Raw genomic sequence first — 15,014 nt, forward strand, 5'->3', positions numbered from 1 at the left:
CCGCGAGGGTGGCCGGAAGTGTGTGGACGCTCGTGCCTTCTGGCGAGGCCCAGCTTCCCCGTGGGCGTCCGGCGCGAGGCGTCCTGCAGCTACCATAGAGTCTGCGCTGCCGGGTGTGGCAGAGCGTCGCGCCGCGAGCTCCGTGCGGGAGAGGGGTCGGGGAGGTCCGTCCGAGGCGGCTGTTTCGGCCTTGGGGGAGAGGCGAGGTCGTCAGAGACGGCGGGGAGAGAGGATTTTGGGAAAGACGCTCAGGGGGCGGAAGGGAGCTCGGGGGCGAGCAGAGGGGGCGGCGGCGACTGAGGAGGGAGAGAGGCGGCCTGCTAGGCCCAAAGTGACCCGTGTGGGAGGGGGGGGTCGCCTGCCACCTGCACTAAGGTGTGGAGGACCATGGCGGCGGCGGCGGTGGTGCCTGCAGGGGGTGGGCTGCTGAACCCTGTGGCCACCCTGCACGAGGAGGCTGTCTGTGCCATCTGCCTGGACTACTTCACCGACCCGGTGTCCATTGGCTGCGGCCACAACTTCTGCCGGGTCTGCATCACGCAGTTGTGGGGTGCCGCGGACGGTCCGGAGGAGGAGGAGGAGGAGGAAGAGGAAGGGGACGATGCGGGCGCGTCTGGCTCCGACGGTGACTACAGGCCCGGTTCTGAGGAGGCTGTGGATGATGGTGGTATTGATGACTTGGGGCCCGAGGAAGACGGGGATGGCGAGGATGATCTCGAGGAGTTCCTGGAAGGGGGGGACGTGGATGAGGACGAGGACGACAACGCATCGAGGGGTGAGTTCCAGGACGAATTTGAGGACGGGTGGGACGACGAAGACGACCAAGAGTACTGGGACCAGGATCCTGGGTCCGATGAAATGTGGGAGGATGCCATGGGGGGTGACCTGTTCTTTGACAATTACAACGATGGGGAGGAAGTGATGGAGGAAGACGAGGTGGAGGATGAGGCGGACTCCCCCGTGCCACCGCCACGCCAGCCTTTCACTTGCCCGCAGTGCCGCAAGACTTTCCCTCACCGCAACTTCCGTCCCAACCTTCAGCTGGCGAACATGGTGCAGATCATCCGCCAGATGCACCCTCAGCCGTTCAAGACCGCAACGCAGGCGTCGACTGAGGGGGTGGCATTGGTGGGAGCAGGGGATGCCTCGGGAGGGCCGTCTGTCTTGGCAGCAGGCCGAGCTCTGCGAGGCGAGCGCGTGCTGTGTGAGAAACACCAGGAGCCCCTCAAGCTTTTCTGCGAAGCGGACGAGGAGCCGATCTGTGTGGTGTGCAGGGAGTCGCAAAGCCACAAGCACCATAGCGTCATGCCGCTTGAGGAGATTGTACAAGAATACAAGGTGAGCGACCAATGCATTGAAGGTATACATTAAAGGCTTTTTCAAGCAGGCACTGGAATGATCAGTATCAATTGCTGTAGGTTGTCTTACATAAATATGTTTGCTTCGTAACTGTCAGTCAATAACCTTTTATTGGCATAAAATATGTATAAGACATATAAAAATAGGGTTTAGAATTTCAACAAAATGATAAAATAGGCCATGGGGTTACATAACCGAACAGATCTTAAAGTGATTAAATAAACTATAAAAGATAAAATACAAGGCAGGCAGCATATTATAAAAGCATCTTGGTTAAAACTCTGGCAACTAAAATGGTTACCTCTGGGTCTTTGTCAGAGAGCAGAAATTGCAAGGTCATAAATTTACTTGTTCCCCAGCAAAGCAACAAAATTTTCAGTCCCGACACTGCTCATATAAGGGGCAGTCTAACAAAATGTGTGAGACAGAGTCAGGGTAGCCAGAACCACATGGACAGAGTCTCGCATGGTATGGGATACGATGGAATTTTCCCTTTAAGACCTTTGAGGGGAAAGCATTCTTTCGTGCCAGGAGAAACGCTCTTCTCAGGGGTGGGACAGCAAGAAGATGCAAATATGTAGACATATTATTTCTCTGCATAGTGATGCCAAAGAATGCTGGTGAGCAGACTCGAGGCTGGGTAGGCATGAGTTCCTGCTGCACATGGTCTAGTGTTCTCTGTTTAATAATCCAGAAGATACATTTTTCTTCCAGCGGTAGTAGGGAGTTCAGATCAATGCCAATGGAGACTACTTTTTGTTCAATGCCCTGGAACCATCGAAATTTAAGAGGGTCACTTTTTAGACAAGTTAAAAGGCTACCAGTTTCTACTCTAAAATAGAGTCTGACCCAACATTTAAAAGTAGCTATCCAGGCCCTTATCTCTACCCTGTTTGCTTTGTAACTGTATATGCTGCTTCTTCAGAGACTTCCTCTGAGCAGGTCATGTAGCAACAAACAGCAATAAGGATGGCATGATAAGAATAGAGAAGACAGGGGGGAGGGGTGGTCTCCTGTGTCGTAAGGGATTGCAGCATGTACTGGCTGTGGAAAAGGAAGCTGAGAGATTCAGGGTTTTGTAAAAAGTGCTGCCTGCTTCTTCGACAGCTGTAATCTGTTTGTCCAGGAGCGACAGCTAGGTGGCCAGGAAATAAAAGATGACCGTGTCATTTCCCTCAAACCAAAAGATTCAGATTTCACTCCCACTCGTGAATGTTGTGAGAAATCAGGAAAAAACGTATATAGCATTAACTCGAGATCTTCCTTGCTGTGTCTTCCTAATCCGTACACTAAAGAATTGTGGTTGCCAATATCCAAGAGAAAGTTGTTTTTTTTTCTTTTTTTTAAAGGCCAAACTCCAGAGTCACTTGGATCCACTGAAGAAGAAACTGGAGACTGTTTTGAAGCAGAAGTCGAGCGAACAGGAGAAAGTAGCTGAACTCAGAGTAGGAGGCCTCCATTTCTTAATTCTTGTACTGCTATTCTGGCTTTCAGATCTCATTTCCCTGACTCACTATCTGGCTCCTGTGGTTCTAATATGAGCACATTCAGTGTCTGGAAAACTCTTAGTCTTTATGCCCAGAAACTGATAGAACTGTTTTGGTGTATTGGGCTTTCTCACGGTGGGCTTCCTTGTAAGAGGAAGCAACAGAACTGAGGTTTGATTTGCTGAATAATATTTCCTGAAATACTCATGCATGTGTTCTGATGGGAGGAGCCTGGTATCATACTAGATCTTATCTAGGATCTTAGACTTCTCTGCATCTGTGCATTGAAGTATTTTTCTGCCGTACCAGTCCATCCAGAATATTTTCTCAGCAGTTATCCACATTCCAAGCAGGAAGAGAAGTATACATAAAGTGTGGCATCTCAAGAAAATAGCTTCGCATTTCCTTACTTAGCTATTGTGCAGAATTAAGGTTTTTTATTCTCAGTGCAGATGCATAATGAAACAAATCTTAGTTGACGAATTCTCTGAATTATAGTTGCTTAAGTTCTGGTTGTAATTAAAACTAAATTTTTGAAGAAATGTCTTTTCATGCATTTAGCTGATTTTATAAGTTACAATATGTAGCATGTTGAAAGAACTATTTCTGTTTCTATGATAAGGTCTATATTTTAATCTTTTATTATAAGATTTTATATTATTTTCATTATTTCATCTGTTTCCCAGTTAAGTCAGGGACATCATCCATCAGTTGAAACGAAGAACTGATTGGATGTACCCGGTGAACCAGACAGTTATTTGTTTTACCTATTGTATTTTAAATATAATAATTTTATTTTATACTAGTTCCTAAGAACGGGCCTTGAAAGGGTCTCCTCCCCTGGCCAGGCAGCTTAAGGCGGCTTTGGGCCGCAGCTCACAGCCGGATCAAGTGGAGTGGGGGCTGGGCAGCTCGTTAGCAGGGCCGGGACAGAGCTCCTTAGCAGTCAGTCAGCAGGATGGGAGGCCCTTGTCAGCAGGCCCTGCTTAGCAGGCCAAGAAGCCCTCGTTAGCAAGCCCTCCTACATGACCCTTCGCCCAGAACCCTCTCCCCTTACCTGCTGCTGGCTCCAGGCACTGAGGCGTCTGAGAGCATGAGAGCAAAGAGGCTAGAATCCAGGGATGGAGGGTGGTAGCTGCAGGGGCAGGGCCAATCAGGGCAAAACTGGCTGCACCCTGATTGGCCCTATTCTAACTTGGACAGCAGACACGTCCCATCCCCTAAGCTGTTTCACAAATATATAGAAGAACAACAATGGATTAAGGATATATATAATATAATAATTGTACACCACCCTGAGCTAGACCACTCAGAGGATGGTGTAGGAATCAACTAACTAACTAACTAACTAACTAACTATTGCTTCCCTAATTATCCAGACTCAAACATTGGTGATTCCTCTGACGTTATATTTCTAGGCACAGGGCTTTTTCTGATTCAGTCCTGTTGATTTGCCAACAGGGGCAAGGAGATCTTTATGCGTTTCCCTTTTCCCGTGTTGAGATGTTCCTTCACGCTCCTCCCCGTCTGTTTTTGATGTTCTCATCCTTTCTGTCCTGCAGAACAAGATGAAGCTGGACATGAAGGAGTTTGAGTCGGACTTTGAGCGGCTGCACCAGTTCCTTGTGGGGGAGCAGGCAATGCTGCTGCACCAGCTGGAGGATCGCTACGAAATTCTGCTTGCCCTCCAAAATAGTAACATCACTCACCTGGAGGAGCAGAGTGCTGCCCTCAGCCGCCTGATCGCAGAAGCTGAAGACAAGAGCAAACAGGATGGCTTGCAGCTGCTTAAGGTGGATGGTTTCTCTCCCTTTGGCCGCCTTGTCTGTTTCCATGATAGCAGGAATTGGCAGGGTACTGTGCTGTGGCACCTGGGCTTTGGTGGAGTGGAACAGGACATAGGCAGCGGTCCGTAGTCCTTAGCTGCTGAAATGAATTGGTAGTCAGGTGCCCTGAACACGGGAAGCCGCTTTATACTGAGTCGGACCCTTGGCTTCTCCAGGTCCCTACTGTCTACACTGATGGGCAATGACTATCCAGGTTTTGAGACAAAAGTCTTTTGCATCCCGTTTCCTGATCCTTTTTAGGCATAGACACCGAGGAATGCGCCTGGATTCTCCAGCCTTCCAAGCAGATGTTGCATCTCTGGTGGATTGTAGTACTTTCCATGGGTGCTTTGCAAATTCATGTGTGGCTTTTGGCGATGCAGGGCTTGACTACATCTTGCTTGGAGCTTTTCAGATTTCCCGTGAAAGTTACTCTTCCTTTCTGGATCCTTGAACAAGCAATATGAAGTGAAGAAATTAATTTATTTTTAGATCGTGTTACAAAAGGCTATCTTTCTTCCCAGTGAGCGCTCGGTATAAGGAACAATGCCACACCGTTGACTTGATGCCTAGAACACAATTCCTTGTTCAAACTGGTGTCTATTGGAGCAAGGTTAGAGGATCATCTCATTACGCCTTTAGAGGGCCGTTGTGCAGGTTTCCCACAGGGAGAACATCCTTTCTGCGAACCCCTCTATCCTCCCCCTGGCCTTTCCTCCTGCCTTGAGATGTGGAACAGCCAAAGGCCTGGCCTGGTCTTTACTGGCCTGGTTCAAGGTTTTTACTGGAGAGCCTTCAGAGCACCCATCTGTCCCCACCTTCCTTGACCATCCTTTTACTCAGGGTGTGAAGGACCAGTGTAGTTTATGGAAGTATGGAAGGGCAGTATACAAATTAAATAAATACAGTAACACTGGGTAGATAGGAGAATGCTTACAAAAATATGGCACAATTAACCCAGGGCTACTCCAGCTGGCCAAGGCAAAGGTCATAGTTTAGAAAATGCCAGCTGGAAACTCCTTAGTGGGCTTGTCTTCCTTAGTTCCTATTCCTGTGTCAGAGCTTGATGCCTTGTTCCCTGGTGGTGCTGATTCTGGCCTCCTGGGATCCACTGCTTCCAAAAGCAGCCTTGCTGCTGTTCAACATCAGGGAGTGGCCTTCCTCCCTGCTTGTGCAGGGCCTTAGGGGCTTTCTGGCCAAGCTGTGCCTCCTCGCTGGGCTTCTGCCCGTCCCTCCATCCTCCTGCAGCTGAAACAGAAGGCTTTGGTGTGCCTGGAAAACGTACCCAGAGGCCTCAGGCCTTCCTTGAGGCCTACAAGCCACTCCTTCTTTACCCTTGGGCCTAGCATCATAACAAGGACACTCCTCAGGAGTCATGTAGCGGCCTCTACAGTGTAACGTTGCCATCCTCCAGGTGGTGGCTGGAGAGGTGCTCTTTCAATTGGTCTGCAGAGAACAGATCACCTGGAGGAAATGGCCACTTTGAACTCTGGCATGATGGCCCATTGAAGTCCTTCTGCAAACCCCTCCCTCCTCACGCTCCTCCCCCGGGATTTCTAGGCATATTCCAATCTGGAGCTGGGAACCCTGATAAAAGAGCATCTGTGTAAGCTGACCGCTCTCCAGCCCCTGAAGCTCTCGTATCTGGAATTCCGTGGCATGTGCAGCCGGCCCCTTCTTTTTTCACAGAGCTCTGGGTAAGAATCTTAGAATGCTGACCCTTCTATTAGGTAAATCCAGAACAACGTGGATTGTATGGATTGATTCCCAAAGGATATGCCAGTGTTCTGTCTATCCAGTAGTTCGTTTCCTCAGCTCTGGAGTAACCAGTTGGATTTTAGCTAAATTTTAACTAGATGCCTTGACTGTTTTTGGCTGGAACCTTTTTGGAACCCAAAGAGTGAAGGGCCTTGCTTGGCGAAGAGGGGCTGTTATACACAGAATTCTGTCCCTTGGCATCACTGTGATTGATTGGTTCATGTGTTGCTTTGATTCAGCAGAAATGGTTTGAATCAGCATGCGATTGGTTAATGTAATCCTCCTCCCCCAGACAGGTGGGTCTGAGCGATTGCCACACCTCCTTGCCGCAAGCTTGTATCTTAATAGCCCAATACTAAAGGGGCTTGTGTATCCTCCTTGCCCCCCCCTCAACAAACACCATTCTGATGGTGGTTCTTGGAAGTGTGAAGAGAGTCATTTCCATAACTCTGAATAAATTGTTCCATTATGTGGAGGTGCTTCTTCACTTTAAACCTGGTTTTCCCGAATTTAATAGCTACTCCTGCATGTCTTCTTTTAGTAAAACTGGAATGGGCACAGTTGTTTTTCATCTTAAAGGCTACCTTGCTTTTTAAAGGCTTTTGTTACTCCCACAGTTACTAACCCAATTTTCCTTTCTTTTAGGATTTCAAAGGCACCTTAGTCAGGTTGGTTGATTCCCCCTCCTCTCCCCAACCTCTCCCTGCTGTAAATGTCTGGTTGGCTTATGCTCCACAGGTGGCCCGTGGGATTTGGTGGGTTTCTCTTGATTCAGTGGGTAAATTTAGCAGGTGACACAAAATCTGGTATCTGAAAATGTCAGTTGCTCATATTTGGCCAATGCAGAATTTTATTGTAGATCTGTTTTTTCTGTAGATCCAAATTCAGTAATTTGCAGTGTATTAAAGGTAAAGGTATCCCCTGTGCAAGCACCAGGTCATGTCTGACCCTTGGGGTGACGCCCTCTAGCGTTTTCATGGCAGACTCAATACGGGGTGGTTTGCCAGTGCCTTCCCCAGTCATTGCCGTTTACCCCCCAGCAAGCTGGGTACTCATTTTACCGACCTCGGAAGGATGGAAGGCTGAGTCAATCTTGAGCCGGCTGCTGGGATCGAACTCCCAGCCTCATGGGCAGAGCTTCAGACTGCATGCCTGCTGCCTTACCACTCTGTGCCACAAGTGTATTACTTGTTTACAAATCAGGAATCTGTACTGTAATTTAAACCTGTACAGTCATTCTGCTTTGCTGCCAAGCAACAATCTGCCATGGCATTCCCCATGACTGGGGTGCCACAACAAAATGTGATTTGTTACAAACCAGTAAATTTTCATCCTAAACACCTTAAGAAAAACAAAGCCCCTTAAAGTGAGGGGGAAAATTATGTTTTGAAATGCTATCTTCAAATATTTTCAACAATCCTAATTTTTCTTCTTCATTTCCCTTTTTTTTAATCTCAATGTGTTGTGTTGCCCTGGCTTGATTGTTGTTCCCTTGCATTAAAATGAATGGGGGTCGAGGAAGAAGCCGAGTACTGAAGACTGAGTTTCCACTGATCTTATACTTTCTGACACAGTTATTTGCCTGCTAACTCACATACGTGCACATTTCATATGCTCATTCCACCAGGTGTGAGAACATAACATTTCAGGATCCTGAGATGGTTCCGGTGGACCCCGGAAAGAAGTATCATAACTATTTCCTCGTAGATGTCTTGATGAGGAAGATGGAGAAAAGCTTCTGCAAGGTCCCTCGAGGTACAGGGTCAACTAGCTCCTTTCCCCTTGCTGTCGTGCTCCTAGCCATATAATAATCACAGAATCATAGAGTTGGAAGGGGCCACACAGGCCATCTAGTCCAACCCCCTGCTCAACGCAGGATCAGCCCTAAGCATCCTAAAGCATCCAAGAAAAGTGTGTATCCAACCTTTGCTTGAAGACTTCCAGTGAGGAGGAGCTCACCACCTCCTTAGGCAGCCTATTCCACTGCTGAACTACTCTGACTGTGAAAATTTTTTTCCTGATATCTAGCCTATATCGTTGTAGTTTAAACCCATTACTGTGCGTCCTTTCCTCTGAAGCCAACGGAAACAGCATCCTGCCCTCCTCCAAGTGACTATCATGTCCCCTCTCATGGACAAGTCATGCTTGTTGTGGTACTTCTCCTGGCTGTGTGGGTGTGTGGAATGTCAAGGTTGGCCACCAATCACAGCCATAACACCAAATGTAAAACGATAATACATTTTTAAAACACCTACAGTAACCAAACAAACTCAATAAACCTAGGTAGCAGAAAACGTGACAGAAGGTTCACTGCTCGGCATATGCATCGAACGACAATTCCTTTTTGGAATATAATCGCTTGTGAAGGATGACACGGATGAGGCCTAGCCGATAGATGCCTCATGTGAATGTGCCACAGGCGTCAGAGCCGTGGCCCATGTAGCGAGAAATGGACTGAATGATGTTTCTCAGCTAAGGTCAGTCCATTTACTACGGCCCACAGTCCATTCAGAAGCAAAGAAAGAAAAAACCCAACAGGAAAAAAAACTGTTATGAAATTATCTAGTTGGGATTTCAACATGCACATTGACTGTAATAAATGTAATAGTTTGGCAAGTGGAACCTGAGTGAATTATATGTTGGACATAATCCCAGTCCACGTTTTCATTTCAGAGAAGATAAACTTACCCCCAAATATAGTTGTTCTTCAGTAAACACTGGCCAATAAGATTTTGAGAGTCTTCTGCTCAGACAACAGTCCAGAGTCTGATGCTCAGAGATCAGCCAGCACTGGTTCCAAGAAAACCAAGGGAATCTAGAAACAAATGTGAACCAATATGCCAAACAGGTTAGCAGAGTAAGGACAGTATTTACAGTCGGATGGAATGTTTTTGTATGATGCCTTGCAAAGCACAAATGGTACCACTAAATCATGAAGAGTCAGTTTTTAAATGCTTAGGTTTTAAAAGATTGTAGAGCCGCATGACCCCCCCCCCCCCCCCACACACACACACATGTACACTTTGGTCAGAGGTGGAGGAATCCTGGGAGGCAGTCCTGAAGAGGCTTCTTCCTTGGAGGTGTTTGAATTCTGCATTTGTCTTGTTCTTCTGACTCTCATACAGGTACACAGATACTTCCACACTCTCCCCAGAGCTGCACATTTACTTGCATGTGTTTTTACTTTGTGTTTTTCTGAGCCTCTTTAGTGAAGAGAACACAGGAAATTCAAAATGAATGCGGCAAGAGAAGTGAGATTAGAATTTGTATGATCCAGAATTTTGAGAGGTTGTAAACTCCCACCAGAAATCCGCTGGAGACTGAGCTCCATCCTTTTATGAATGTACAAATAATGTTACTTTCCCCGGTCGGTTGGCTTATGTTGCCAGGCATGAGGATTCCACTTCCTGCTTATGTGTCCTTTCCTTCCCTCTGTGTTCCCTGTGTATAGTTGACCTGACCCTGGACCCCGAGACGGCCCATCCACGCCTCACCATATCCTCAGACTGCTGCAGCGTCCGACTGGGGGAGCGCTGTCGAGATGTGACCGACACCCCCAAACGCTTCAGCTCCGACTACTGCGTCCTGGCAGCGAAGGGCTTCACCTACGGCCGCCACTGCTGGGAAGTGGAGGTGAACGGCCGGTGGGGCTGGGCCGTGGGGGCGGCCCGCGAAACGGCCCGGCGCAAAGAGAAGTCCAGCAGCGGTCCCCACCTGAAGCGGGAGATCTGGTGCGTGGGGACCAACGGGAAGAAATACCAGGCGCTGACGGCCACCGAACAAACGTCCCTCTCCCCCTCCGAGAAGCTCCGGCGCTTCTGTGTCTACCTGGACTACGAGCGGGGCCAGCTGAGCTTCTACAATGCCGAGAGCATGACCCACATCCACACCTTCAACGCCTCTTTCCACGAGCGCATCTTCCCTTTCTTCCGCATCCTCTCCAAGGGCACCCGCATCAAGCTCTGCAATTGATGCTGCTCTGGCTGCTGCTGCTGCATGTACCAGATGCTGTGCCCACCCTGGCCTCCCGGGGGCCCCAAACTCTCCTGTCCTCTCAGCACAGGATTCATGCTCTTTTTGCCCTTAGAGCCCGGGGGATTCCTATCCCAATGTAAATCCACGCTGGCAAGGGCTCATCTCCCCTCTTCTAAAAATCCATTATTTCTCAGCTATATTTATGTGTGGCTCAACCTAGACTATCTAATTTTCTTTTCCTCCTCTAGAGCTCTGGTTATGGCTCAGATCCATCCTTGCAGCTTTACTGACTGGGGCCTTCACCTTTCCTCCAAGGTCTCTGTACCTTTGATTACCCTTCCCCATTTCCTCCTTTGAATTGAGCCTTACCTCACAGATAGTCCCTTGATTTTAATTCGGGGCTGGTGGGGGCGGAATCTGCCACAGCAGGAAAAGGCCTTGGGACTGATGTTTCCCAGCCTTTTGAACCTCACAGGTTTCTTGCAATCCTTTGCTTTTGGTGCCTTGGCAATTTGCCTGGTATCAGCATGTCCTTAGAACTGATTTCCCAGCATGGGGTTGGCCTGGTTCCGTCTGGCCCCAAAATACCAGCAAGCCTCAGGAGACCACTTAAGAATGGCGGTCTGTGTTTTAAGTATGGCTTTTAGAGAAACGTTGTGCCCAGCTTCTGGATCCAGGGTGGTACTTTCATCCCCGAATGCTCTGGCTTCTGAGCCCTCCCTCTGTCCTAAAACAGGCTAACTCATCCTCTTGTTCTCTGATTCTTTACTGCCATAGTTTTAAAGGAAGGTGACCATCAGTCCCATCCCAGTTCTCCATGCGTGAGCTGATGCAATATCCCGGCTGTCTGTTGTCCTTTCCTCCCTGTACTTTCTCTCTCTCCTGCCTAGTTAGCAGGCATTTACAGCCATTAGCAGTGTGGGATGTCCAGGTTTTCTGTGTCAGCCAATGGCAGGTCACTTCTGCTCTTGGATGCAGCTGAAAGGAGTGTACCCGCGCCAGACACTCACTGCCACGCTCCCTCCCTCAGCGCTGCCCTCCCCTGCACCCCGACCTCTGCTGAGGGTTCTTTTGGGCATCACAGAGCTCCTTTTGAACTATTTTTGGCTAAAGAGAGACTTAAAATGGAGATTTAGTTTTCTTGAGAATAAACTAAAGTTGTACAAGTTAAGTCCCTGCTTCTGTATCATCTGTTCAAATGGTGAAAGTGGGCGGGTGAAACTGGAGGTGGAGCTCAAGACCCCAGTCCTACTGATTGTATGTGGGTACAGAGCAGCCTGGGGTGCCAGTTGAGGGGAGAGATGTCCCTTTTTCTGGCCCGTCTGGAGAATAATGTCCTGTCCTTTCAGGAAAGCAGCCTTTTCCAGTCAATTCCATATACTTTTATTGGTATATAAAACCATCATATAAGGATGTGTAACAATATATAAACAGAAATAAGCGTTTAAATGGCAAAACTCAGCAACATCATTTAGCGCAAACTCACTATCCACATGCACAATAACTATAACATCCTTAGCTTTTAGGGGTTCTCTCATTGCTGTTAGAAAATGGAACAGCCAGCTCCTTAGCAGTACAAGTTTGTGCCCTTTCTCAAAGCACAATGGCTAAGAAACCTGCCACATGTTCTGCTGCTGCAGAAGGTGTGTCCACTAATAAGAGAAGAGCATGTGAAAGATGGATGTGGATGCAGGTTCGCTGAAGTGGGAAGCACACAATCTTTGGTCATAAGGAATGTCCTGAGGTCTCCCAAACAGGACTGCCAATGAAAAACATTCTTGTAGCCATCATAAGCGTTTAATAAAGGGGCAAAGTCCTGGACCATAGATTTCTCAGGAATTTCTCAGGAAAAGGCAGGCAGAAAGAGGAAGAACAAATCTGGTTGACTCCAGGCTTGATCCATTTGTTTCTCAGTATCCCAGATCCTTCTCCTGCTTATTTGAAATATGTAAGTTTTGCCAGAGTTAGCCAATGAGTTAATAACTATGCCCATTTTTTTATTTTATGGGAGATGAATTGGGACCATTTAGAGCAATGAGAATCAGAGAGTAAATTGGCCATTAAACTAGGAGGCCAAGATCGAAAATTCCGCCTCAGACAATGATTGATAATAGCAGTCTACGCTTTGGATCCCAACAGATGAAGACCTAACTCAGTATATAGTATTAAGGATACAACTGAATTCAGGAGCCCAAGGATATGACAGCAAAAGGTTGAACAGATTTGCTCTACCTTTTTATTGAAAGCCTGGAGATAAACGGGAAGCCTGTATAATAATAGTGTAATTGTTTTGGCCAGAATGGCTGCCGGCACACAAACTGGTAAATCGGGAGACTGCAGACAACTGGTTTTCCACACAAGCAAGGGAGTGTTTCGAGAGTAAGGACCAACTTAGCTTATAATGGAAAAAAAAAACACCAAGGTATCTGGCAGTTGTAACCTACCTTTTTCAATCTTTTGACCAAGGAAGACTGCCTGAAAGAATTTTTCAGGCTTCAAGGAGCCCCGGAAGTGATGTCAGCTTGTCATGCCTCCCTGCCACACCTCGGAAGTGACATCACCACCCACGTTAACAGGCAGGCTCAAGGAGGACTGAATGGGGGAGAGACGGGTTTAAGGCAGAGTAGGTATCCAGGTACATAAACCACAAGAGAACTCATGATCAGAAGAGGGAACAATGAAAGCGACAGGAGGGAAAAGGCTGCAGGTCCCCTCCAGAGCCCCAGTTGGGTGTCCTTGCTGTAGAGGTTTAATGCAGTGTTGTTTACTTCCATCCCTTGAAAAGCTTTACTTGTCCAATTTCCATATATTAAGGGGATAAGTCATTTTCCTCTTAGCCAGGTGTTTTTCCTGTGTTGCAAGAGGGATATTTTGAATTTCACCCTGGGAATAATACTTCCAGGAAAAGAAAGGCCTTGGATACCAGGTTATACAGTCCCTTGGAATATTATTAGCATGTAAGTTCTAACAAGAATGTTCTGTTCCAGACTTGCACTCTGAGGTTGCTATTGTGCTGCTTTCACACATCTCCTGGGCTTTCCCTATATTTGCTGTAATGATTTGGGAAAGATCCACAGGAAAGCCTGGATGGTTGCTGGGTGCCTGGGAAAGTTTGGCTTTTCTGGCTTCCAGAAGGCGGCCACTTTCTCTGCCTCTATAGCAGTTACCTTTTCCCCTGCCCGCAAGGAGCCTTTCTAAAATCAGCAACTGAATACAGTTGTATAATTTTGTATCATGATCTGTGCAACAAATTGTATTCACAGCTTTTATTTTTGCAAAAAAACGAGTCTTGATCTGTGTTCCTTGTGAAGATATAAAGGGAAGACATATATTCTCAAAATAAAAACAAGGGGAGTCATTAGAACTGTGTATAGTTTTTGTGCAAGACACTAACATGGCTACTCCTCAAGTCATAAAAACATATTCCTGTGCCAGAGCCACACTGAATATGATGAGATTCATCTCAGATCATAGATGTTTAAAATTGTTTTCTCTGTTGGTGCATACATGTACACATTTACACACAATGCAGAGGTGTCAGGAGAAAACAGCACCCCCATCCCACTTATCAAGAGACCCTTTCCCAATTTCCTTGAACCAGTGCAAAGATGGATCACTTATTGTGGCTTGGGATAAAAGTACAAGGAAAGATCATGTGTTAGTTTCCTAAAATCCTTCATTTTACAAAAGTGCCTTGTAATTTGACACTAACCCCAATCGTAATTGATTGATAGTCCCTTGCCAAGACTCAGTTTACAGTGTTCCCCACTGATGCTCTCGGTGGTAACAGTGATCAGTGTCACTTTCAGCGTTCATAGAAATGTAGCAGCGAACCAGAGCGACGGAGACACGAGGACGATACGTTAACGGAGGGGCATCCTGATCGAGCATCTTGAGTTTCAGTCTCGTGGTGCTTTCCTGTCAGCTACAGTTGCCCTGGAAGATCACTCAGCTGAGTTTCTGTAGTGTAGTGGTTATCACGTTCGCCTCACACGCGAAAGGTCCCCGGTTCGAAACCGGGCAGAAACAAGGCAAAAGTGGGATTTTTCTTCTTTCCACGTTAAATTATACAGAATGTACACAAACATTGCGCTTGCCTGCAGCGCCACAACTACACGCTCAATAGAAAAATAGGTGTGTACTCCGTCACAGAACCGAGTTTTGCCTCTCTACTCTTTCCATCGCGCAGGGACTCAAAGCAACAGACCTCGTGCAAGGGTTGTGTTGGGATCACGGAGACATGGGATTCAGCTGTCTAGCCAAGGCAAGAAATGGGCATGAAGTTGGGGGGGGGGGAGAGGAGGAAATGCAGGCGCGGATTTTTAAAATTGGCGAGAGAAGCCGTGGGCCCATTCCTTCGGAGTGTTTAGGAGAGTGCTGGGGCTGGTTTCCTTTCCCGGCTCTCTCCCGCAGCCTGCCTCGTCTCCGCCGGCTTGGTTCGAACGAAAAGGGGGCGACCGGGATGAGACTCGAAGCTGAAAGGAACTTGAGGTCCCCCCCCACCCCCCCGGACGACAGCTCCGCTCCCAGGCCCTGCTCCTGAGCACTCGCGGGAATCCATTTGAGGGCGGATCGGTCCTCTTAGCGGCGTCGACAGTTCTCTCCGAGC

At 47.7% G+C, this 15,014-nt stretch overlaps 1 protein-coding gene and 1 non-coding gene across 2 annotated transcripts; both read left to right on the forward strand.

The window, feature by feature from the left end:
* The first annotated feature begins 275 nt into the window (after positions 1-275).
* Positions 276-11,576, forward strand: LOC143831580 (E3 ubiquitin-protein ligase TRIM41-like). The gene is made up of 6 exons (XM_077324669.1): positions 276-1,338; positions 2,709-2,804; positions 4,409-4,639; positions 7,076-7,098; positions 8,058-8,185; positions 9,882-11,576. Exons 1-6 carry the CDS (start codon positions 388-390, stop codon positions 10,400-10,402), a joined length of 1,950 nt encoding a protein of 649 aa, XP_077180784.1. The 5' UTR covers positions 276-387; the 3' UTR covers positions 10,403-11,576.
* Positions 11,577-14,361: 2,785 nt separating this feature from the next.
* TRNAV-CAC (transfer RNA valine (anticodon CAC)) lies at positions 14,362-14,434 on the forward strand. The gene has a single exon. It is a non-coding gene; the product is annotated as a tRNA-Val (tRNA).
* The last annotated feature ends 580 nt before the right edge of the window (positions 14,435-15,014 follow it).

This window comes from Paroedura picta, chromosome 3 (assembly GCF_049243985.1).
Source record: "Paroedura picta isolate Pp20150507F chromosome 3, Ppicta_v3.0, whole genome shotgun sequence".
In the NCBI taxonomy this organism is placed as follows: domain Eukaryota; kingdom Metazoa; phylum Chordata; class Lepidosauria; order Squamata; family Gekkonidae; genus Paroedura; species Paroedura picta.